This window comes from Cydia amplana, chromosome 14, assembly GCF_948474715.1.
Source record: "Cydia amplana chromosome 14, ilCydAmpl1.1, whole genome shotgun sequence".
NCBI classification, from domain to species: Eukaryota; Metazoa; Arthropoda; class Insecta; order Lepidoptera; family Tortricidae; genus Cydia; species Cydia amplana.
Genome location: NC_086082.1, coordinates 6829476 through 6856029, shown reverse-complemented (window position 1 = coordinate 6856029; position 26554 = coordinate 6829476). Strand labels below are relative to the sequence as shown.

Below are 26554 nucleotides of genomic sequence, written 5' to 3'. Positions count from 1 at the left end.
ACACAACATCGGCCATAACAACAATTCATTCGTTGAAATTCGAAATTTCAAATCAAGTGACGTATGTGACAACATATGGCTATAACGTTTCGTTACACGCAAAATTGATATGCTGATTTTCACTGCCCGGGGCAAAGCAAAGAGTAGTATAGCTGGTCAACCAAATCTTGTCAGTAAAAAAAGGCGCTAAATTCAAATTTTCTTTGGGACGATATCCCTTCGCGCCTACATTTTTCAAATTAGCCGCCTTTTTCTACTGTCAAGATCTGGTTGACCAAATATACTTGGTCAACCAGATCTTGACAGTAGAAAAAGGCGGCAATTTTGAAAAATGTAGGTGCGAAGGGATATCGTCTCATAGAAAATTTGAATTTCGCGCCTTTTTTTACTGACAAGATTTGGTTGACCAGCTATATATATCTATACTTGGTAAATATATATCTATATCTATACAGCTACAGTTGGTCAAACCAATTTGTCAGTAAATAAGAACAAATAAAACTATACTCATCCTTTTCGTTTGGAGCATTTCTTTAACTTAGAGGGCTCAAATATCACCATAAATCTTAAATTGGTGATTGACGCCAATTATTTTCCTGATAAAATCGGTCGATTTGCCCAGCCCGTCTGTATACAGCTTTAGCTTGGTCTAATAGCCCTAACACACTACCGCACCGTGACTTTGGTGCGGTGCGGTAGTGTGTTATGGCTATAACATATTCTAACAATGAATAAAATTTAAATACCTAGTTTTATTTCCGAAAATATCTATAAACCTGCTCTAATCATAATAATTTATTTGTTGTATCCTATTTATTATTATTAATTATTACTTTCTTGTTCTCATACATAGCTGCATCAATTAGCATGGACCTAATTCACCTAATGTCCTGTACAGTATAGCCTTAAGGACCTTTTATCTAGTGTCCGACCGAAACATGTTTTTTTGCCGAAACCGAAACCGAAACCGAATGTTCGGCTTTGGCTCTAGTTTCGGCCGAAACCGAAACCGAAACCGAAACTTTTGTAGACTTGTTAAAATCGTTGAAAAAATGTAATAAAACCACTTTTACACACATATTATGGGGCCGTCAACACCCCAATGTCCTCGAAATTGATGTTACTTAAGCAGTTTTTTATGAAAATTACTAGAGTTAGACCAAGATAATTCTGCAACGATTTTGATAAGTTGATAACACACGCAGTGCAAGTGTTATTTTAAACGTCAAAACTTCTATGAAATTATGACGTATAAATAACATTTGCACTAGTTGCACTGCGTATGCTATCAAAATCATTGCAGAATTTTCTGGGTCTAACTCTATTAATTCACCAGTCAAGCTAACATGTAGACACAGGGTCAACCAAAAACGCGAGCGCAGCGAGCGCGAAATTTTTTGTTAACAATATCGCAAGGCCGGGTACTGATCTTCACCTGGGCCGAAAAGTCCGAAGTGCCCCATTGAGGCGAACTTTCATGCGAAGTCAAAGCCTTAAGCACGGCTAGCCGTGCTTAAGGCTTCAGGATAAGTAGTTGAGCACAGACTCCAACCAATGTCCATTGGATTCAAAAGCGAGACCGCAGGCCGAGCATGGCGCAGCGAGGCCAAAGGCTAAGCTGAAGTAGAGGACATGTGGAACACAAACCAATGGTAAATTGAGGTAAAAAGTGAGGCTAGTTTTCTTATTATTATCTTGCCCAGGGCCCAGTAACATGCGACAGTGCTATCTCATTCACTTATGTATTGACAGCCTCTTAAGACTGCGTCAACCGTCCAGTGGCGCCCTCATTAGTGGAATTGTGTTTTATAATAAAACAATTAATGTCTGTACCTAATATACATGAATCAGTATATGTAGGTATTAATATTGTTGTCCTACTTATTCCCCAACTTTTGGTCTTTGTCTTCGGACGAAGTACCATTTCGTAAGTTTCGGCCCGGCCGAAAGGTTCGGCCGTTTTTTGGCCGAAACCGAAACTACAGCCGAAACATGATTTTATGGCCGAAACTGGCCGAAACCGAAACCGAAACCGAACCTTCGGTCGGACACTACTTTTATCTAATGTTAATTAAAACAATTTATTTGCTTGCCATACTTTATTAATATTAAGCCAAAATTAAAGTTGATACTTAATGCTAGTTTTACTTAATTAGCTGGTATTGGGGCCTGTAAGGGGCAAAGAATTAATTTCCTTATTAAGCCTTATCTGTTCATTTATCGCACGCCATGCATCTTCTTTCTCTTTCTTTGTGATTGGCCGTTTCTTTTGTTTGGCTGCAACCATCTTCTTATAAATATCAATACATTCCATGTCCACTTGGTCCAATTGTTTCTTTAGGTTCAGACGGATCATCTCTTGCTTGCACAGGCCTATAAGGTTCTTTAAATTACGACAGTTATCTTTTCTCACAGCCGTCAGTTCAGTCTGGCATTTTTTTATCTCGGCAAGTATTTCATCATCAGCAGGATTGGTCAAGGGAGGCAAGTCTTCAGGGTCCAAAATGCCTTGCTCTATAAGCTCTTTTCTTAGACATTTCTCTAATGTGAGAGAGTTTTTGTAGTTGCTCTTGGCATTGGTTGTCTGCTTCACTTTGATGTCTGGCACTTCATATGGAAGTACATTTTCCTCCATTAGGGCTGACACTAGCCGCTGAGTCAAAGGTCCAGTGATCATATTTTCATTCAACTTCTCTGACTTTTTGCGCAACAAAGAGGCATCTGGTGATAGCCCTGACGATTTTTGTTTGTTTGGGTTAGATGCATTTTGGTCTTCAGTCAAATGTTCATCAGCCCATACCTCTGAATAATGTCTGCCGAGAGGGGGGATGGGAGGTAGAGTTGTATTACTGCTTTGAGCCAGCAGAGACTCAAGAAACTTGATGTCGTCCAATGTTACAGGTGCGCAATATGGTTCTACTGAATTCCAAAACTTGTATGGAATATTGTTTTTAGGTAGCGCTAACTGGGACATTTCCAGTTTTACGGAGTTATCAGAGTTCATCAGATCATTTGAATAATTGTTATGTGATGCTCCAGATGATGTATTATTAGGATTAGGGTAGTTCTTGAATTTGGGCATTTTGGGCTGGTTCGACAATTTAGTGTAGTCTTTCGTCTTAACAAGCTTATCATCTTGGAATTTCCTCTTGACAGGGTATTGTAGTTGTTTGCCAGCAGCTTTACCCTTTTTCTCCCGTTTTGATTCATTTGTGTCAATACTTTCAATTTCTGATTGAAAATATCTCACCCGGAGTGCTGTGTTACAGAGTAAGGACTCCAGCTCTAGTTGTAAAGCATCTAATTCGTCCATGCCAATAGGTTCATCTGCAGATCGTGCTGCAATAGCCGTGTACCGCGGCAAATGGACAACATTATCTTGAATTTTGATGTAAGGGATCGGGCACGATTCTACCTTGGTTTTGCCTACAGACACAGAACCGGGCATTTTCGCTGGCTTACTGTACGGTGGAATGCCCGGGCTAGATGGTTTGCCATCGTGCCCTTTGCTCGCTAATCTACCTTTGCTGTTGTGGTGCATCCTCTTTCCCAGCATCTTGATAAACAATCCAAATTTTCCCGCGCCAAATCGATGTACATAAACAAATATATAGGTGTTCACATTACTGGGCTTGTGTCATCATTACAACGTATAACAGTGAACCTCTGGATCAAACTATTTTTCCAAAACTACTACTATCAAACACAAGAGGTGTACCGTTAAAATGGTCTGAAAACGATATATTTGCTTAATTAACACAAAATAATGAGAAGATGCCACGAAGAATACTACAAAATGGCGATATATATTCTTTATTCTTTTTTTTTAATATTAGTGTTGCAAACTATATAGTTTTTTTTTATATTTGTAAAAAAACTGTTCCCTGCTTTTTTAAACGTTTGCAACATATTATTTGAAAGTTTTATTCTAAAGTAAGATATATACTGGGTCAACCAAATCTTGTCAGTAAATAGGAACAAAAAAAAAACTATACTCATCCTTTTCTTTTGGGTGCTAGTACTAGTATAAGACAAAGATAGTATGATTCTCTCTGTCTATGTTTGAAATCAAACAGACCTTTGACACACTGTAATACAATATTACAATCGTCGTTCCTTGTCTTGGAGGATATAATCAAACGGAGACGCCATGTCTGTAATTTTCTGTACAAAACAGTCTGCCGATTTTTGCGGGGGAGGGGAACGTCAAATGTATGCGTAACGTAAAAATAGCCATGTCAGATAAACGTCAGTCCATACATTGTGTATGACCGTTGGCCGCCTATTTTCGACAGAGGGGAAAGCCTGTTAATGGCTACTCCGTTTAGTTGTATCCTCCAAGTTCCTTGTATCTTGTATCAAATTTTCGATTCGCTTCAGTGGAATAGTTGTAAAAAAACTTTGTATGCTTAGTCTTTGGTATTTTGAGGCGCTCTAGTCGCTCTACTCATAGACACGTACTGTCAAGATGTGTCATGTCCGCCGCACTTCGTTGCGTTGATTTGGATTTTCGTTCGTCTATCTTGTATTAGTGTGAAGTTGTTCAGGTTAAAAAGTGTATATAAATAATCTGAATTTAGCACTTGGTTGTCACCTAGGAATGATTAGATTATGTTTACAAAATAGTGATCTAACTTTTAAGATTTAGGGTTTAAGAATAAATGCATGTAATTACCTCATAATGGGCGACCTATTGTTAAAATGTCCCTTATGTTGTAGCGAGGTATTTAACTCTCGAGAATTGTTAATTCATCACTTGTCTAAAGTTTGGCTTAACTTGCGATGTCCAGTTTGCAATGACGAATGTTCCTCAATATCACATATGATAGATCATTTAAATCAAGTTATCTGTGTACCAAAGCCTAAGTCTGAGGTGGTGATCTCAAACCCTATAGTTCCGGCAGCAATCCACAATATTGCTGAAGAGACTCCAAATCTAGAACATCACAATGTCGCAGGTCTGTTGGTTCCAATTTGAATTACTTTATTATATTGAATTACACCATTTCAGAAGTGTAGGTGCTGTGATAACTTAGATTTATAATATAATCTATAATCTGAGAATTCTACAACCTAAAATTCTGAGAAAACTTATTAATACTTATTAAATTCTAATGTTTCAGAAAACCAAGCAGATCAGATGTTAAATCAAACCCAGGATGTGTCAGATGTCAGTAGAATGTATGTAGAGCTACTGAGCAAGCAGCTAGCCAAGCCCTGCCTGCAGACCCAGGAGCTGAAGCTAGTCAAGGAAGACGGTGAGAGCCGGTATGTCATAGTCACGCAGGAGGAGTCCGTCTTGAAGTCCGGGAGCACGGTGTTCACTAAGCAAAACAGTGATGGGACTATATCATTGACTACGGTTAAAGGTAATTATGTAGTTCTCCTTGTTATGGACTTAAAAGAAAGAAAGAAAATACATTTATTTAACGCCACAACATATTACATATAGAAAAGAAGACATACAGACATAAAAAAACATTGGACGCTAAAATAGGACCCCAGCATAAAAGCATAGAAAAATTATTAGTATTTGTAAAGATAAAACTATTATTTACTAATTGTAAATATTTATAAACGTCTTTATTAGTTAAAACTTGATACTGAAAATACACTCTGGGAATAAGGCATGTTAAGTTATTGCATTATGATTATTATTTAAATTATCTTTTAGATGGGCATTTTATTTAAACTTGTACTTTAAAGTTCGACTTAAGTTGTGTTTCAGTAACGTCTAACCGTCACAGTTAAGTGAAAATGCCCACATAGCAATATTTTAATTATTATGTGCAGGATGCACAATATACAAAGTGGATAATATTACACAGGAGTTAGGAAACTATCACGCAAAATAGGCACAATGGTTGTCGATTTGCGGAAAATGCCCAGAAGCACTAACTATTACACTCCTAGACACTAAAAATACCAAATACACCAGTTACATTCAAAAAATAATGTTAAGGAAAATGTTTTTTTTTTCTTCAATAAAGATCATAGGAATTTATAATGTAAAATCCTTAAATATTCTCCTGGTCTCAATCAAAAGTATGTACCAATCTGCTCAACCATCACGACTATTAATTATATTCCAGATATGAAGTTAGAGGCGGACCCCGTAGATCCACTTATGCCCGAGAATGAACCAGAGGAGCCCCAGGAGATCTACAGCTGTAACACATGTGGGGTCTCCTTTTCATCCGTAATAGAGCACATACAGAACTACCACAATGACCAGGAAGTTGTTGTTGAGGTGAATATAAGACAGATTCAACCAAGAGCACAGATTATATAATAGTTCTTACGAACAGATACTTATCTCTCAAAGAAAACGCAAATACCTACCGTTTTGATACCTACACAAAAATACAATGGAGTGACCTTCAGAGCGCGCTCCCCGCACCGCGCGCACCGGCACAACGCTAGGGTTGCCACCGCGACGCTTAGAAATTTTAATACGTGTGAAGATCGGTTTCTAATTCGATTGATCAAACTATCAAACTAACATTAGAACTTGCCATAAAGTATATAACAGCATAGCGTTAAATAACTTCATTTAAGCAAGTTAAGTTGCAATAATTTATAATATTCCGTTTATGCGTTACGTTAGGTTAGTGTTTGCAAAATACTCATTTTAAAAGATTATATGTCCCTGCAGTGACCGCAGTGTTTACGCCGTTTTATAAACCACGCAATGAACCCAGCAAGAATTAGTTTTAAAACTTCGTGTAATTTAAAACCAGATATAGATTAATGTTACACAATAAAGAAGAATAATAGAGAACCCATGATTACAGGTAATTAATTGTAAGATAACCAGAGCATAAATGAGTACCTACCTATTTTCCGGTGTAAAATTAATATCTTATACTGTTGATAAAATGATCATTTACCAAGTTAGCTACCTATTTCAAATAGATATCTAAGTATAGGTACATTTTGTCGTAATAAACACTACATGTTTAAAGTAATTCAATAGTACCTACGTATAGCTTGTAACTATCGTAAAAATTGTCAGTGCGGCGCGCGGTAACGTGCGTGCGTGAGCGCGTGTGGCAACCAACTGGCTTGCTTTTCTACCGTGAACGGGAACAGAATCGTAGGTATAAATCCGAGCTCGCGCGGAGAGTTCCATAGGCCTGCCAAGAGTGTTGCCTTTGGATTTTTTAATATTCTTGTCTGATAATGTTCCATAGCTTGATTTAATAATTTAAAGGTGTTAAACCAACATTAGGCATACTGGAAATTATTGTGGATTTTTATATGTTGTGTTGTTTATAGCCAGTGTACAAACTAAACCTATTATGCATCTACATGCATTTCCAAGGCTGTCAAATATCGCAACAGAATTTACTTATGGCACATGTATTGTTAAAATATTTAAAGTCAAACTCTACAGAGTTTGTTAAAAGGGCAGAGTGCGTTAGTAAGGCCTCTTTTCCAGCCACTGCTAACAAGTTTAAACTAAAATCAAATTATGTTCCAAGCAAGTCATAGCCAGAGATAAAAAAATTTTGGGCAAGAGAAACATTGATTGATAATTTAAGTAAACTTTCTAATTTATTATAGGAGTCTCTAGATAGCTGCCAGTTACCCATAGAATATGAGCAAATGAATGGTGAAGATGTAGCAACTGGGGAGCTGCAACAGTCGCGGCGCGTCATCACAGACACGGGGGATATTGTGGAGGCGCCGGTGCTGCTCAATGCTACTTTAGAGGACAATAATTGTATGTGTACCTTAACAATTATATTTTTATTCTTGTAATATGTGAAAGAAAAAGTAGGGGTCGTGTCATATCAAAAAGTCAAAGAGCTGGCGCAAAATAGGGAATGCTGGAAGATACTCCACCGACAAGAGAATAACTCTTAAGTTAATGATGATGATGTAATATGTATCTGTAAAAGAAATTTAGGTTACCTTAAATGTAGAAGCTATAAACTCAAACAACGGAGGTCTTTAAAGCCATTTCATTGTACTCAAAGTACATCACTACATAGTATAAAACAAAAGTCGCTTCCCGCTGTCTGTCTGTCTGTCTGTATGCTTAGATCTTTGAAACTACGCAACGGATTTTGATGCGGGTTTTTTAAATAGATAGTGTAATTCAAGAAGAAGGTTTATGTATAATTTGTTAATCCGTGCGAAGCCGGGGCGGGTCGCTAGTAGTATATATTTTTAAATCAGAAATACATTAGTCTTGTTTTGATTAGTGGTTGGCTAGAGAATAAAGCAGGCAAGCAAATGCCTAAAACTAAGAATTGCTGAAATCTGTTACCACATGGTCCCGGAGAAACTGGTTAAAGTAAACATCAACATCTATCTGCTCCAGACTTATATAAACCGGGATATGAACCGTGATTAAGTACCTTTTGTATTAAATTGTTTCCGAGCTCCCAATATTTAGACACAGTTACATGCATCTTGTCATATCCCGGTCGATATAAGTCTAGTGAAACTAACCGTCAATCATTCAAAACTTATCTGCTCCAGTTTTTAGAATTGGCACTTGGTTTACCATCTCCCAAATATAATCAACTCATTGAACTGCCGGAGCAAGTTGAACAGCCCTGTTTGAACTCTAACGTATCAAAATAAATTATTAGAGATGCAACGGATAGTTGTTTGGCCGGATACCGGTTACCGGATATCCGGCCTGGACACAGGCCGAATATCCGGTATCCGGCCGCCGGATATTCGGCCGGCGGAACTATACCTATATTTTAAGTTTTGCAGGTGCGCGTCGTGCAGGTTTCGACCTGTTTCGTAGTGAACGTTCGCGCGGACACATTTCTAGGATCGTAACGAGTTTTATCACTTTTAAAAGAATAAATTGATTCGATTATGACCGTGACTGTTTTTTAGATTCCATTTTTGACCCCAAAATGTGTTAATTTTACTATCCGGTATCCGGCCGTATACTAAAATAACGGCCGGATAGGCCGGATACCGGATAGTAACCGGATATCCGGTGCATCTCTATAAATTATTATTCCAATTTAATCATTACAGTGACAATCGAACCTCTGAACACTCTAGTTGAAAGGAAGCCAAAGTCGCCGCGGCCCGTGGCCGTAGTGGAGAGGAAACTGGTGCAAGTTGACAGCGTTGTTACTAATCTGAAGAACAAGGAAGGTAAGCCGCGTTATTAGATGTAGGGTAAATCGCATACTGATTGATGCTCTCATTCATACAAATTCATTTGGAGGGGTGTCCTTTAAAAATAAAAACCACAATAAATAATTTGCGCAAAATTTTACAGGATACTGAATGATGCTGAAATTAGTTGTTAAATGAGTCTTAATTTAACTCAGATATTTTGGCACAAAAGTGACATGGGTACAAATATAAGTGCTTTGTTAATACAGTCTACTTTTTAATTCGACATTTTATCAGTAGAAGAGTAGATCGTAAAAGGCATTTAGAAAAAGTATGACGCAAAAGCAAAACCTAGCTATCAGTGGCAGCGCGTCAAACATATCCATAGGCAAGCCGGGGCTAATTTGGCTTACATATTTCCTTTACAACTCTAACACATCCAAAAACAGGCAAGCCGGTGGGAGCCGGCTTTTATGGACGCGCCGCCACTGCTAGCTATAGATAACATGAAAACGATATTTCCGAAAATGAAAATTATATTGATGCAATTTAATTTTCAGATGTTAAAAAAGGTCCATACCACAAGGTGGTAGTGAAAGAGATGCAAATGCTCGAGGGCGGCAACAAAGTTAAAGTGTACAATTGTATGACCTGTAATATCTACGTCACCACCTTGGACGAGTTCAAGTCACAACCCTGTAAACCTCGTAAGTAAACACATGAAGTAAGGGCCACGGCTCAAATAGTAAGTAGTAGTCACAGATATACTGCTTTATGTGACTACTAAAGAAGACAGAGTCAGTACATCACTGAAGATAACCCATTGTAATCAAGTAAAATGAAAAAGAGAAAGAAGTGGCTGGGTGAGTGGGGTTGGCAACTGTCAAAGGTTTGCATAGATGGCGCCAGCACTAGGTTTTTCCCTGTCTCTCGTTTTGTTCTATGAGATTGGCTTAAGGGCACCCGGGCCATTAAAATATTTAAAATAAGGTAAAAAAACAAGAATTTGACACAATACTTGGGATTGACAGGAAAATTTATGCCGGCGCCATTTGTTAAATACTTCTGCTAGTCCACCTCACTGAATTTAATAATTTTATTAAACAGTAGCAAATGTCACTTCCGACAACGCGCGTAAGGAACAGACGAATGCTATGTCATGTCATGTGTAATAAACGTATCCGTAATACGTCTGGTCACTGGTGGTTCTGATACGTTTCTTTCATTTCTACTCTGTTGTTGGAGCGTAATAAGACAGAAAAATAGCCTCTATCTATAGTTCGTTTTTAGGGTTCCGTAGCCAAATGGCAAAAAACGGAACCCTTATAGATTCGTCATGTCTGTCTGTCTGTCCGTCTGTCCGTCCGTATGTCACAGTCACTTTTCTCCGAAACTATAAGAACTATACTGTTGAAACTTGGTAAGTAGATGTATTCTGTGAACCGCATTAAGATTTTCACACAAAAATAGAAAAAAAAAAACAAATTTTTGGGGTTCCCCATACTTAGAACTGAAACTCAAAAAATTTTTTTTTCATCAAACCCATACGTGTGGGGTATACGTGTGGGATAGGTCTTCAAAAATGATATTGAGGTTTCTAATATCATTTTTTTCTAAACTGAATAGTTTGCGCGAGAGAAACTTCCAAAGTGGTAAAATGTGTGTCCCCCCCCCTGTAACTTCTAAAATAACAGAATGATAAAACTAAAAAAAATATATGATGTACATTACCATGTAAACTTCCACCGAAAATTGGTTTGAACGAGATCTAGTGAGTAGTTTTTTTTTAATACGTCATAAATCGCCTAAATACGGAACCCTTCATGGGCGAGTCCGACTCGCACTTGGCCGCTTTTTTTAGCATGAGAAATAAGGTAAACAATCTTGACGTGTCTTTTTATTGAAAACACGTTTTAAAAATAAATAATGGCAAATATGTAACAATTATGAATCTAATACCATCATTTATATTCTTCTGCTTTCATAAGTAATAGTTACTGATTTTTAAAAAGCGTTTTTCAATTAAGTAAAAGTCATGTCAAGATCGCTTACCTTCTTTCTAATGCTAAAAAAACCGAACTATAGTTTAGTGTTAGAAGTGTTATAGGATACATTTAGTTAAAGTTTTACTTAAGGATTAATGTTGTCTATATTTCAGAAAAATTCCAATGTCCTCACTGCTCTGTTGCATATGAAAATTCTAAGTCATTAAGTGCTCATATGAAAATCCACAAAGCTCATGCTGGTATGATTTTGTCCTATTTTATTAACGTTCATGATACACACAACCTATTATTTAGACAGACATTTTAGTTTTATGTTCTAACTTCTGCTTCCACCTTTGTATAATATTATACTCCCGTACTAATATTTCCCCCTACATTTCATGCCTTTAGGCTTAGGTCATTATTTCAGAGACAGTTTAATTCAGTATATAAGCTATTTGTGTACCAAATGTCACCAGAAACTGCTCAGCAAATTAAAATGAAAGCATACCTGTGTGCTCAGAAACTCATCCACCTCAGGGCAGGTTAATCTTCACTAATTACAAACAAATATTCAATGACTGATATTTAGATTTATATTTTTAGTAGGACGGTTTATAGACAGTATCTACAGGATGATTTTGCTTGCTTTCAGAAGACACGGACTCAACAGGGCCGTTCAAATGTGACATTTGTTCAACCGTGTTTCCCAGTAACAAATCGTTAAAGTTGCACAAACGGATGCATGATCCAGTCAAGTACGTATTCAAATCAATCCTATTATAACCTGAATGGCGTTATTTATAAACGTGATACTGGCCTGAATTAGCTATGAATCGTTTGTCTTTATCTATCATTTTGACTTATGTATTTGTAAGAAAGCGATAAAATAAAACATAGTTTAAATCAGGCCCATAAAGTTTTATGGATAAGGGGGTTAATATTTCGCTTTCGGGTCAGAAAACCGAGGCTCGCGAGACGCATGTGGCTCTTGAAGCCTCCCAAAGATTAATAAGAACTGAAAACAGCATTTGCGATTCCAAAAAATTCTGTTGCGGTAGGCTCTTCGCCTCAAAAGTTAGCCGACCCATATTTTAAGTCAACAAGACCTAAGGTACTTACGCCAAAGAAGGCCCATCGTTTTTTTTATTTTTACAAGCGGGTCGCTTCGCACGGGTTAATAAATTATACACAAATCTTCCTCAAGAATCACTCTATCGATAGGTGATAGTAGTTTTTGAGTTTATCGCGAACATATAAATACACAAACAGACAGACGCGGCGGGGGACTTAGTTTTATAAGGTGCAGTGATTATTCTTAGAACTAGCAGTGTTGTCTATGTTACCAGCGAAAATGGACACAAAATTTAAACCCATTCACACTTATAAAATTATGAAAACTTTGAATGTAAGTAAGTAATATTTATTTGTGAAACACAGGTTATATACAGATGACAGTGAGTTGATACAGTACTCTGTGATCTACCATATAGGTGTACAAATATTTAGTCTTCTTATATCTAACTTATTATCTAGATAGCTTAGAACTTGTTACATATTTACATCATAGCAAATTAATTGAAACATTCGGTTACATTGAAATTATGTCAAATAAAATAAATTAATAGAAAGGACAATTTTGGTCACGGGCGAAGTTTTTGTCAGATAAAAATTGATTGATGGTATAGTAGGTTCCTTTGATGAGCTCTGTCTTTAATTTGTTTTTAAACTTTTGTATCTCTAATTCTTTAAGGCTTTCAGGTAGTGAATTGTATATTATGGACGCCATGCCTAATATACTTTTCCTTAATAAAGCAGTTTTGCCACTTCTCGTTTGTATTGCATGTCTATATCTAGCATTTCTCACGTTGCAAGCAAGCTTAAGAACGGCCGGGGCCTTTGGCGCTTTCAATATTCCTATTGTAGGGTATGCCAACAATTGTAATATGTCGGGTAGTTATATAATAAAGTCAGTTAGTGCCCAGCTTGCGTTTTACTTAATACATTCCATTGGCGCAGTCGGGATTTTTAATTAATTAGCGAGTATATACGCGTTTTCGATTATCTAAGTGATTATATAGGAGTGTGGTGTGCCGCGCATAATAAGTTTTTGTGGATTGTAAAATGCCAATCGGTAAAATCGAAGCGTTCGATCTAAGCTCTAAGCAATGGCCGGCTTACGTACGACGTGTCAAACAGTTTATTTTACTAAACGAAATTAAAGACACTTTAAAAGTGCCTACGTTAATTACCGTGGTTGGTGACGCGACTTACTCGTTAATGTGCGACCTTTGTGCTCCTAGCCACCCAGAGACAAAAACATTTGATGAACTCGTCAAGTTGGTTTCCGATCACCTCGAGCCGCAGCGCTCAGAAATCGCTGAGCGGCATATTTACCGACAACGGAGGCAACAACCTGGTGAAACGCTGACGGATTTCCTACAAAGTCTGAAACATCTCGCAGTCAATTGTAATTTTACAGGAAGGTTAGAGGAGGAGTTGCGAGATCAGTTCGTCTCTGGTTTGGCAAGTGAGGCCATGAGATCACGGATTTTTGCAGAGAAAAATATTAAGTACAGCAAAGCAGTGGAACTAGCTCTGGCACTGGAGGCCGCGGAGAAACATGCGGTCCTAAGCGGGACCGGCGGGGGCTCGACGGCGGCGGGTGCGAACGGCGGCGGCGTCGGCGCGACGGGCGAGGGCCTGCACGCCCTGCACGCGCGACACGGCGGAGCCAGGCCGCGACGCCCGACCGAGGGTGCGGAGCGCGGCGGCGGCGTCGGCGCAAGGGCATCCGGCGGCGGCGGCGGCGGCGGCGCCGCATATAACTCGACGGGCGAGGATACGGCTTGCTGGAGATGCGGTAAACGGCATCGCGCAAATAAGTGTCGTTTTGCTAATTATAATTGCGATCAGTGTAACCAACGCGGACATTTAAAAGTGATGTGTCCAAAAAGTGAACGGCGTAATAGTGACAAGCGGCAGCATTACTTAAGTGATAATTCCGAGGACGAGTTTTACCATATTCAGATGCAATCCCGAGGTAACGACCCTTATTTTGTTGACATGGAAGTTGATGGGTTAAATGTAGAAATGGAAATCGATACCGGCAGTAGAATATCAGCAATTAATGAACAATTTTATCAACGTTTTTTTAAAAATAAAGAATTGTTAACTGATTATTCCAGATTTCGTAGTTATCATGGCTCACGAATTGAACCTCTTGGATACCTCTCTGTCGAAGTGTATTTTGAAGGTATGAGAGTGTATAACCAATATCTATATGTTATTAGAAACGGTGGCAGGCCACTGCTAGGTCGAGACTGGCTTAGAGCGTTCGGTATTAAAGAGATAAAAATTAACCAGATAGTGGAGGATCAATTCGTGAAGCAATTGTGCAAAGATTACCCAGAAGTGTTTACTGACAAGTTAGGAACATGTAAAAAAACTCTCAACTTAGAGCTAACGGATTGCGAGGGTGTGTACATGCGGGCGCGGCCGGTGCCGCTGGCGCTGCGCGCGGGCGTCGAGCGCGAGCTGGCGCGCCTGGAGCGCGACGGTACTATATACAGGGTGAGTCATTCTGATTTTGGAACTCCCATTGTGCCGGTGATCAAAACAAACGGGGAACTTAGGTTGTGCGGTGATTATAAAATAACAATTAATCCTAAGCTAAAGCGGGACTATTACCCTCTACCGCGTATAGAGGAGTTATTTGCCAACTTAAGTAACGGGCAAGAATTCACAAAAATCGACCTTAGACATGCATACGAGCAAGTGATGTTAACTGAAAGTTCGCAACGTTTCACCACAATCACCACGCATATAGGTACATTTTCTTACCGCCGCACACCCTATGGCCTCTCATGTGTGCCGGAAAAATTTCAAAAATTAATGGAGGAGACTTTGCGGGGGGTACCGGGCACAGTGGTGTTTCTGGACGATATTTGCGTCACGGGACCGGACCGCCATACACACCTCCGCAATCTCAGGATGGTACTTGAGAGGCTTAAGGAAATGGGGTTAACTGTCAAAATGGAAAAATGTCAATTCCTTCAAGAAAAAGTACATTACCTAGGATTTATCATTGATAAAACCGGTTTACACCCGGACCCGACTAAGCTTGAGGCAATCACTAGTTTACCGACGCCTACTGACGTCACGCAGTTAAAAAGTTTTTTAGGTCTCTTAAATTATTACGGGAAATTTATTCCGAATCTTAGTACCTTATTACATCCACTGCATGCGCTTTTAAAAAAAAATGTCAACTGGTCATGGAACAGTGATTGCGAACAGGCTTTCAACAAGGCAAAAAAGATGTTGGTTAGTGATCGCGTTTTGGCGCACTATGAGGAGGGGCGGGAGCTCGTGCTATCTGTGGACAGCAGTTCGTATGGCGTTGGCGCGATTTTGGCGCACCGGTACGCGGACGGCAGCGAGCGGCCCGTCAGCTGTGCCTCGCGCACGCTCAACGACGCGGAGAAGAACTACAGCCAACTCGATAAAGAGGCCTTGGCCATATTTTATGGGGTGACTAAGCATCACCAATATTTGTTTGGGAGGCAGTTCTTGCTCCGCACGGATCACAAACCGCTCATGTATATTTTTGGTGAAAAGAAAGGTATTCCACAGACGGCTGCCAGCCGGTTACAGCGCTGGGCTGCGCGGCTGGCGGGCTATGATTATAAGGTTGAATTTGTTAGGTCCGCGGATAACGGCCCGGCGGACAGTCTATCTAGGCTTCCATTGTCACACGAGCGTCGCCCCGCCTCAGAGACGTCGTGTTTTAATATGTTGGAAACAATGCCAATTAATTTTAAGGATGTGGCTAATGAAACAAAAAAAGATCCTCTGTTATGTAAGATTCTAGGATACATAATGTTCGGTTGGCCATTATCCCCTAATCGAGAGGAAGAAAAACCTTTTTTTATTCGTAAGGACGAATTGTACGCGGACTTAGGGTGTATTTTATTTAAATATAGAATCGTGATTCCAACTATATTAAGGAGTGAGATATTAAAGGAAATCCACGCAGGTCATTTAGGCATTAACAAAATGAAAAACTTAGCTCGTAATTATATTTATTGGCCGAACATGGATGCAGAAATCGAGGCGACAGCGCGCGCGTGTACCGCGTGCCGCGCGGTCCGGGACGCGCCCGCGCACGCCCCGCTCCACCCGTGGGAGTTTCCTTTATACCCGTGGAGGCGATTGCACGCCGATTTTTTTGATTGTGCGAATAGACGTTTCCTTATTGTTATTGACGCTCATTCTAAGTGGGTAGAAGTTTTGCCTATGTCAGGAACGACAGCGGGGGCGACAATAAAAGCTTTCCGTTCGGTATTTGCCAGATTTGGCTTGCCCTCTCAATTAGTCACGGACAATGGCCCGCCATTTTCTTCGGAGGAATTTAATACGTATTGTAACAGAAATTCGATAAGACACACCACATCGGCGCCATACAGACCGCAGGGTAATGGGGAAGCAGAAAATGCGGTAAAAACAGTAAAAAAAGCAGTAAAACGGGCAGTTATAGAGGGGGTAGACATTATAGAGGCTTTAAGTAGATTTTTGTTCCAATATAGGAACAGCGAGCATGCCACCACGGGTGTGGCACCAGCCGTGGCACTACTCGGGCGGCGGTTGCGCGGGCGCCTCGACGCGCTACGCCCCGACCCCGCGGCCGCGGCGCACGCTGCGCAGAGCAAGCAGGTCGCGGCGGCCGGCGGCCAGTACCGGCGGTTTCACGTGGGGCAACCTGTGCTGGCGCGTGATTATTCTAAAAGGGGCGAAAAATGGTCTGAGGGCCAGATTACGGCGACCACGGGTCCAGTATCGTATAAAGTGGACGTCGGAAACGGTGCGATTTGGCGGCGGCACCAAGACCAAATTATTCCGTTAAGGGATAATAGTAATACTTCTAGGTTCTCCTTGTCGCGCGCGAGTATGTTGCCGGCGGACGCCAACTCTGGCGAGACGGATGGCGCCGGTGGGGGATCGGTGACGGAGGTGGCTGGCGAGTCTGCAGGGGTTGGTGAGGAGACTAATAGGGAAAGCGCAGCTGATTTCACCAAGTCAGCCGAAGAGTCAGATGCCGAGTCTGACTACGAGTACGGGGACGCGGTAGACACTGACAGGTTGCCGGGTGAAGACAATGACGAGCACCACGCAGGGCTCACAGCCACTTCCGCTCGAAGCATTCGGGCCCAACGTAGGGCTAATAAAAAGCTTACTATAATGGAGCCTGATCGAACTTAAGGTTTAATTAAGTTAAGGATAAAAAAATGCATTACATTAGTCTTCAGTATAATTCTATAACAAATAAGTTTTTTTTTGTTAAGATATTTAGCACAAGCCTTATTTTCTGGGTTCGACGTTTAAAACACAATACTTGAGTTAGGTACAATAAGGTAATTAATTACAACATTTAACGGACGTTCACGGAAATTTAAGGCTTTTCCTAGGTATATCAATCGAAGTGTATGAATATTATCATGTACCTACTTTTTTTCATTCGATTTGTCTTCCAGTGATGGGAGGGGTATATAGGGTAAATATTGTTATTTATATAAAAAATTATTAGAGGTTAATTAAATTAGTGATTCTTAAAGGACTATGTCTTGATTTGGTGGTGGGATGTGTAGGGTATGCCAACAATTGTAATATGTCGGGTAGTTATATAATAAAGTCAGTTAGTGCCCAGCTTGCGTTTTACTTAATACATTCCACCTATAATAGCTTTTTTTCGACAGAGCACGACCAATAGAGCTACCAGTGGAATCCGAAGGCACGGAAACCAGCAACGACAAATACATCTGCTCGATATGCGACAAACTGATCCCCATCGACTACCGCGCCGTGCACCACAACTCGCACAGCACCGACAACAAGCACAACTGCGACATATGCAACCGCAAGTTCCACTCCAGCGAGTACCTCGACATGCACATGAGCGTGCACAACTTAGATAAGGTACGGTAATAAAATGCGTCCCTTAGCGTATGGGTCAAACATCAACATTTATTCAGCAAATAGGCCACAAGGGCACTTTTACACGTCAACATGGAATTTACATACAAGCAAAAAAAAAACACATCAACAATTATAAAATACATCTAACCGCAAATATCAAATCAAACTAAAGTATTACATAGAGATGTATAAAGTCTCTAAATGTCGAATTACAAAAAAAAACTATAATAATTAATAGTATTTAAAAAAAAACACAAAGATACAAAAACTATGATCTAAAATTATTTAGAGGTATGTGTAAATGTCTTTAAGTGTCATAAGTCATAACGTGGGGTATTTTTCAATCCTTAGTCAAATTTTGGAAGGGGTCTGAAGTCCTCATACAAGAGGTCATAATGTCCTGCCAAAATGCATGAAACAGGCATACGAAAACTTTATTTCTATTCACGTCACAAAATATGGATAAGGAGCGAAAAAACTGTAGGTACGCCGTTGACGCCGTTTTCCGAAGAGCCGATCATCCTAAGGTACCTTTTTATATGGATCGACACAAATCTAGGCACTCATAATTGATACTTATTACCATTTTACTGTCTGTATGCTAAGTTGCTTTTAATTTCGTATAAAATAAGGGGTCACATACATTGCAAGATGCTGTTTAGATCAACTGTATACTATAGACCGTTTTACTACGTTGTATTATTTTTCCATGTTTTGTCTTTTTAAGAAGTGATAGAAGTCATAAAAAGAACGTGTAACCAATTAAGCCGTTTGCTACGCAATTATACTGTATGACCTGTGAACGACTCATCAATAGAATTATCATCTTACTCATAGAACAATCAATATCAGTCCTTATTTCAAATCAATAGGGCTCAAAATCGCATTTGTTTCAGGTCCAAGTGAACAAGCAAGATAAATCCCTCCCGTACAACTGCATGTATTGCACGCGGCAGTTCGCGCGGCCGCACGAAAAGGTCAAGCATGAGAGGATACACACAGGTATGTATCAGGGATGTTGCGGATGCCGATTTTTTGACATCCGCGGATGCGGATGCGGATTTATAAAGGCTCACATCCGCGGATGCGGATGCGGATGTCAAGATAGGTACATAAAAAACGTCAAATATTACATTTTAGTAATTTTTATTTAAAAAAAGCGGCCAAGTGCGAGTCGGACTCGCCCATGAAGGGTTCCGTATTTAGGCGATTTATGACGTATTAAAAAAAAACTACTTGCTAGATCTCGTTCAAACCAATTTTCGGTGGAAGTTTACATTGTAATGTACATCATATATTTTTTTTAGTTTTATCATTCTCTTATTTTAGAAGTTAGGGGGGGGGGGGACACACATTTTACCACTTTGGAAGTGTCTCTCGCGCAAACTATTCAGTTTAGAAAAAAATGATATTAGGAACCTCAATATCATTTTTGAAGACCTATCCATAGATACCCCACACGTATGGGTTTGATGAAAAAAAAAAATTTGAGTTTCAGTTCGAAGTATGGGGAACCCCAAAAATTAATTGTTTTTTTTCTATTTTTGTGTGAAAATCTTAATGCGGTTCACAGAATACATCTACTTACCAAGTTTCAACAGTATAGTTCTTATAGTTTCGGAGAAAAGTGGCTGTGACATACGGACGGACAGACAGACGGACAGACAGACAGACATGACGAATCTATAAGGGTTCCGTTTTTTGCCATTTGGCTACGGAACCCTAAAAACCGGCCAAGTGCGAGTCGGACTCGCGTTCCAAGGGTTCCGTACATTAAGTCCCACTCACGCTTGACTGCTAATTTCTAATAGGTTTTTTTGGCTAATGACTAAATTACCTAGCAGTCTAGCACTTACGCCGATGCTAAGACGTTCCTGTACCGAACTGTTCCACATCCGCATCCGCATTAAATCCGCATCGATTTTATGCGGATGCGGATGTTGAAAATAATGCGGAAGTTCCGCGGTTGCGGATGCGGATGCGGATATTCGCAACATCCCTGGTATGTATTGAGTTGTACACTCAAAGCAACGAGTCATGACTCATGAGTCAGTTTGTAGACTCTGACCACGCTAACTTTACACAAACTTGGCAGTAATAATGCATACATATCTCTATAAGTTCCATAAGTATAGTCAGCAGCAGAATTTGCTAAGCGGGCGAGGTGTTCAAAATGATCTTGACGCGACTTTATTGTTAAGAGAATAAGAGCGCGTCCAGGTAATTTTGAAAATCTCGCCCGCTTAGCAACTTATGCTGGTGACTGTACACTCAAAGCAATGAGTCAGTCTGTAGATTCTAACCACGCCGATTCTAACCAAGTTACATATGTACTTGGCATGAAAACTTTGAGTAGTTCGACTATATGGAATTTCTTGTAAAAAATTACCCTTTTTCATTGATTTATTTATTGGTTCCTATGACAGTGGCGACAATCACGCCTAGTTACATACTAATAACATACTATTTGAGAGTTGACGTCAAATAATATGAAAAGGAAGTCCACCAAAAGTAATAATTTATCTAAATGGACTGCGAATACTGCGATCATAACACCTTGTTATTACCATATTTTATGCAAATAAAGAATTTGTCATTTTTTTTTTTCATTTTCATTGCTATTAGGGTAATAATCTGTGATAAGTAAATAAAATTGCCCATAGCGTAACACCGAAAAGAAAAATATAATCAGAAAAATAATGTGTACTTTTATTCAAATAAAAATTGATTGATGATTGTGAATATGTGGGAAAGTGATTCATCGAACAACGATCTTTGCCACATTGTCTAGTGATCTCGCTTTAGTGCCAATACCAATATCTGGGAGAATGGGCTTTGCTCGGAAAACATATAAAAACTCAAAAATGCGCGTTTTCGCAGAGATAAGACCTAGCTAGATCGATTTTTCGCCCCCGAAAACCCATATAGTCAATTTCATCGAAATCGTTAGAGCCGTTTCCGTAATCCCCGAAATATATATATAAATAAATAAACAAGAATTGCGCGTTTAAAGGTATTAGAATGATGAGCCAAAAATAAACAGGAAATTGTATCTAACATATGTATTTTGTATTGTAAGGCGAGAAACCACACTCGTGCGAAATATGCGGCAAGTCGTTCCGGGTATCATATTGTCTGACACTGCACATGCGAACACACACCGGCGCGCGGCCCTACGCATGTCCACATTGCAACAAGAGGTTAGTACTGTTTATTTTACATCTTCCAATCTAAAATAAACGTGATTTTGGGTCAAGCAGATCTTGTCAGTAGAAAAAGGCGGCAAATTTGAAAAATGTAGGCGCGAAGGGATATCGTCCCAAAGAAAATTTGAATTTCGCGCCTTTTTTTACTGACAAGATTTGCTTGACCAGCTATAAGTACATATGTATTTATCTATATAAATATGTATATCGTCGTCTAGCAGCCATAGTACAAGTTTTGCTTAGTTTGGGGCTAGCTTTACTTTACATATCTGTGTAAGATGTCCCCTGATATTTATTTATTATTTATTTGCACCTGAGTTTAGAGAAATGCCTTAGCGAAAAAAAGATGTTTTCTTTCGTAAACCATTATCACCGGTGCCAGTTTTGTAATTCAAAATTGTCTGTTATCCTCTCAATCTCTAATAACTAACTAACCTCCCAAAAATTTAGAAAATGGATCATTAGATGCATTTTGCAATAAAATCATGGTCTCATGACATCTTCATGATAAAGTAAAAATTCTGGCCTAGAACTTGATGTTATTATGTGGTGTTCTCCTGTTTGAAAACATGTGTATCACCAAGATTAAGTGCAAGTGGCCAAATACTTAAGTCGTAACACACCTTTGTTACCAGAGAAATAAGGATCTCACTTGGGCCGTCAACATAAGTATTTATTGTGCTGACTATACAAGCCACCAGATTTTGTTGTTGGTAACCGTATCTGATACTTATGTACGCAATTAAAACAGATATTCACCATTTTGAGGTTTAGATAATATGAATGGATGCGTGTAAAACTTAATTCTTGTACCCAGGTTTAAAGCGCACAGTGTATACAACCACCACCTACTGACGCACTCTGAAGTGCGCGCGTACAAATGCCCGTACTGCCCGAAGGCGTTCAAGACCAGCGTGCAACTCGCGGGGCACAAGAACTCGCACACCAAGCCCTTCTCCTGCACACACTGCAACAGGTATTTAAAGCGCACAGTGTATACAACCACCACCTACTGACGCACTCTGAAGTGCGCGCGTACAAATGCCCGTACTGCCCGAAGGCGTTCAAGACCAGCGTGCAACTCGCCGGGCACAAGAACTCGCACACCAAGCCCTTCTCCTGCACACACTGCAACAGGTATTTAAAGCCCACAGTGTATACAACCACCACCTACTGACGCACTCTGAAGTGCGCGCGTACAAATGCCCGTACTGCCCGAAGGCGTTCAAGACCAGCGTGCAACTCGCGGGGCACAAGAACTCGCACACCAAGCCCTTCTCCTGCACACACTGCAACAGGTATTTAAAGCCCACAGTGTATACAACCACCACCTACTGACGCACTCTGAAGTGCGCGCGTACAAATGCCCGTACTGCCCGAAGGCGTTCAAGACCAGCGTGCAACTCGCGGGGCACAAGAACTCGCACACCAAGCCCTTCTCCTGCACACACTGCAACAGGTATTTAAAGCCCACAGTGTATACAACCACCACCTACTGACGCACTCTGAAGTGCGCGCGTACAAATGCCCGTACTGCCCGAAGGCGTTCAAGACCAGCGTGCAACTCGCGGGGCACAAGAACTCGCACACCAAGCCCTTCTCCTGCACACACTGCAACAGGTATTTAAAGCGCACAGTGTATACAACCACCACCTACTGACGCACTATGAAGTGCGCGCGTACAAATGCCCGTACTGCCCGAAGGCGTTCAAGACCAGCGTGCAACTCGCCGGGCACAAGAACTCGCACACCAAGCCCTTCTCCTGCACACACTGCAACAGGTATTTAAAGCCCACAGTGTATACAACCACCACCTACTGACGCACTCTGAAGTGCGCGCGTACAAATGCCCGTACTGCCCGAAGGCGTTCAAGACCAGCGTGCAACTCGCGGGGCACAAGAACTCGCACACCAAGCCCTTCTCCTGCACACACTGCAACAGGTATTTAAAGCCCACAGTGTATACAACCACCACCTACTGACGCACTCTGAAGTGCGCGCGTACAAATGCCCGTACTGCCCGAAGGCGTTCAAGACCAGCGTGCAACTCGCGGGGCACAAGAACTCGCACACCAAGCCCTTCTCCTGCACACACTGCAACAGGTATTTAAAGCCCACAGTGTATACAACCACCACCTACTGACGCACTCTGAAGTGCGCGCGTACAAATGCCCGTACTGCCCGAAGGCGTTCAAGACCAGCGTGCAACTCGCGGGGCACAAGAACTCGCACACCAAGCCCTTCTCCTGCACACACTGCAACAGGTATTTAAAGCGCACAGTGTATACAACCACCACCTACTAACGCACTCTGAAGCAGGGATGTTGCGAATATCCGCATCCGCATCCGCAACCGCGGAACTTCCGCATTATTTTCAACATCCGCATCCGCATCCGCATAAAATCGATGCGGATTTAATGCGGATGCGGATGTGGAACAGTTCGGTACAGGAACGTCTTAGCATCGGCGTAAGTGCTAGACTGCTAGGTAATATAGTCATTAGCCAAAAAAACCTATTAGAAATTAGCAGTCAAGCGTGAGTGGGACTTAATGTACGGAACCCTTGGAACGCGAGTCCGACTCGCACTTGGCCGGTTTTTTAAATAAAAATTACTAAAATGTAGTATTTGACGTTTTTTATGTACCTATCTTGACATCCGCATCCGCGGATGTGAGCCTTTATAAATCCGCATCCGCGGATGTCAAAAAATCGGCATCTGCAACATCCCTGCTCTGAAGTGCGCGCGTACAAATGCCCGTACTGCCCGAAGGCGTTCAAGACCAGCGTGCAACTCGCGGGGCACAAGTACTCGCACACCAAGCCCTTCTCATGCACACACTGTAACAGGTATTTTAAATTTAAACTTATTGATTTCTTTTACTTTTACTGTATCGCTGGACCACAAACAACACGGCAATACACGTGTTCAAATTGTTATTAGTGGTGGTTTTCTATATTGACTGAGTACCCATTACTTGTAAAGCGTAGATGATGCAAATATGTACTTAAATATGTAGGTACATAGACAACATCCATAATTCTAGACTTCTAGAGTATATTTGTGGCTATAACTCAAATAAATGCTCTTATAGGTATTCAAAACCAAAACCATCAGTTTTGTGGGCAGAGTCACGAACCAACTAGACTTAACCGGATAACCGGTGAATATAATTAGTTTGCATAAATCACAATTTACATTCAGTAGTTAACTACATATTACATTAATTAACATTTTATAGTCCGTCATTAACTATATAAGTTAAGTCAACGTAAACATCAAACTTCAACTATGTCAGATATATCTAAAATAACAGTTTTGAATGATTCACTGTTAGTTTCACTAGGTTTCACTTATATTGACTGGGATATGAACAATACAAAAGGTAATCACGGTTCATATCCCGGTAGCCTTATATTGCTACATCTGAAATATATTTTCCTACAGGCCTTTCGCATCATTATACGCGGTACGAGCGCACACGGAAACGCATGCGCGGCAAAACAACCTCAAGTTTTCGTGTACGTTGTGTGGGGCGAGCTACGCGCGGACATTCGCGCTCAAGGACCACATCAAACAAGTCCACAACAAGGAGTTAGATGCTGTCAATAAAACGGTAAGTTTGCTAGTAACAACATGTGCGGTGGAACCATCTAAACTCAAGTTCGCGTATATGTGTGGGGCGAGCTACGCGCGGACATTCGCGCTCAAGGACCACATCAAACAAGTCCACAACAAGGAGTTAGATGCTGTCAATAAAACGGTAAGTTTGCTAGTAACAACATGTGCGGTGGAACCATCTAAACTCAAGTTCGCGTATATGTGTGGGGCGAGCTACGCGCGGACATTCGCGCTCAAGGACCACATCAAACAAGTCCACAACAAGGAGTTAGATACGGTCAATAAAAAGGTAAGTTTGCTAGTAACAACATGTGCGGTGGAACCATCTAAATACAAGTTAGCGTAGGTATATGTGTGGGGCGAGCTACGCGCGGACATTCGCGCTCAAGGATCACATCAAACAAGTCCATAACAAGGAGCTGGATGCCGTCAATAAAACGGTAAGTTTGCTAGTAACAACATGTGCGGTGGAACCATCTAAATACAAGTTAGCGTAGGTATATGTGTGGGGCGAGCTACGCGCGGACATTCGCGCTCAAGGACCACATCAAACAAGTCCACAACAAGGAGCTGTATGCGGTCAATAAAACGGTAAGTTTGCTAGTAACAACATGTGCGGTGGAACCATCTAAATACAAGTTAGCGTAGGTATATGTGTGGGGCGAGCTACGCGCGGACATTCGCGCTCAAGGACCACATCAAACAAGTCCATAACAAGAAGCTGGATGCCGTCAATAAAACGGTAAGTTTGCTAGTAACAACATGTGCGGTGGAACCATCTAAATACAAGTTAGCGTAGGTATATGTGTGGGGCGAGCTACGCGCGGACATTCGCGCTCAAGGACCACATCAAACAAGTCCATAACAAGAAGCTGGATGCTGTCAATAAAACAGTAAGTTTGCTAATATAACCACATGCGCCGTAGAACCATCTAAACTCAAGTTCGCGTATATGTGTGGGGCGAGATACGCGCGGACATTCGCGCTCAAGGACCACATCAAACAAGTCCACAACAAGGAGTTAGATACGGTCAATAAAACGGTAAGTTTGCTAGTAACAACATGTGCGGTGGAACCATCTAAATACAAGTTAGCGTAGGTATATGTGTGGGGCGAGCTACGCGCGGACATTCGCGCTCAAGGATCACATCAAACAAGTCCACAACAAGGAGCTGGATGCGGTCAATAAAACGGTAAGTTTGCTAGTAACAACATGTGCGGTGGAACCATCTAAATACAAGTTAGCGTAGGTATATGTGTGGGGCGAGCTACGCGCGGACATTCGCGCTCAAGGACCACATCAAACAAGTCCACAACAAGGAGTTAGATGCTGTCAATAAATCGGTAAGTTTGCTAGTAACAACATGTGCGGTGGAACCATCTAAATACAAGTTAGCGTAGGTATATGTGTGGGGCGAGCTACGCGCGGACATTCGCGCTCAAGGACCCCATCAAACAAGTCCACAACAAGGAGTTAGATGCTGTCAATAAAACGGTAAGTTTGCTAGTAACAACATGTGCGGTGGAACCATCTAAATACAAGTTAGCGTAGGTATATGTGTGGGGCGAGCTACGCGCGGACATTCGCGCTCAAGGACCACATCAAACAAGTCCACAACAAGGAGTTGGACGCTGTCAATAAAACGGTAAGTTTGCTAGTAACAACATGTGCGGT

At 40.9% G+C, this 26554-nt stretch overlaps 2 protein-coding genes across 2 annotated transcripts; one reads left to right on the top strand and one right to left on the bottom strand.

The window, feature by feature from the left end:
- Positions 1–2080: 2080 nt before the first annotated feature.
- LOC134654000 (transcriptional adapter 3-A) lies at positions 2081–3809 on the bottom strand. Its single transcript, XM_063509369.1, has one exon. It carries the CDS (start codon positions 3554–3556, stop codon positions 2153–2155), a length of 1404 nt encoding a protein of 467 aa, XP_063365439.1. The 5' UTR covers positions 3557–3809; the 3' UTR covers positions 2081–2152.
- A 652-nt stretch (positions 3810–4461) lies between these two features.
- Positions 4462–25225, top strand: LOC134654331 (zinc finger protein 595-like). The gene is made up of 13 exons (XM_063509796.1): positions 4462–4958; positions 5124–5369; positions 6093–6250; positions 7567–7726; positions 9010–9132; positions 9657–9803; positions 11255–11341; positions 11737–11839; positions 17834–18053; positions 18950–19055; positions 21133–21253; positions 22077–22235; positions 24706–25225. The coding sequence occupies exons 1-13, from the start codon at positions 4682–4684 to the stop codon at positions 25223–25225; spliced, it is 2427 nt and encodes an 808-aa protein (XP_063365866.1). The 5' UTR covers positions 4462–4681.
- The last annotated feature ends 1329 nt before the right edge of the window (positions 25226–26554 follow it).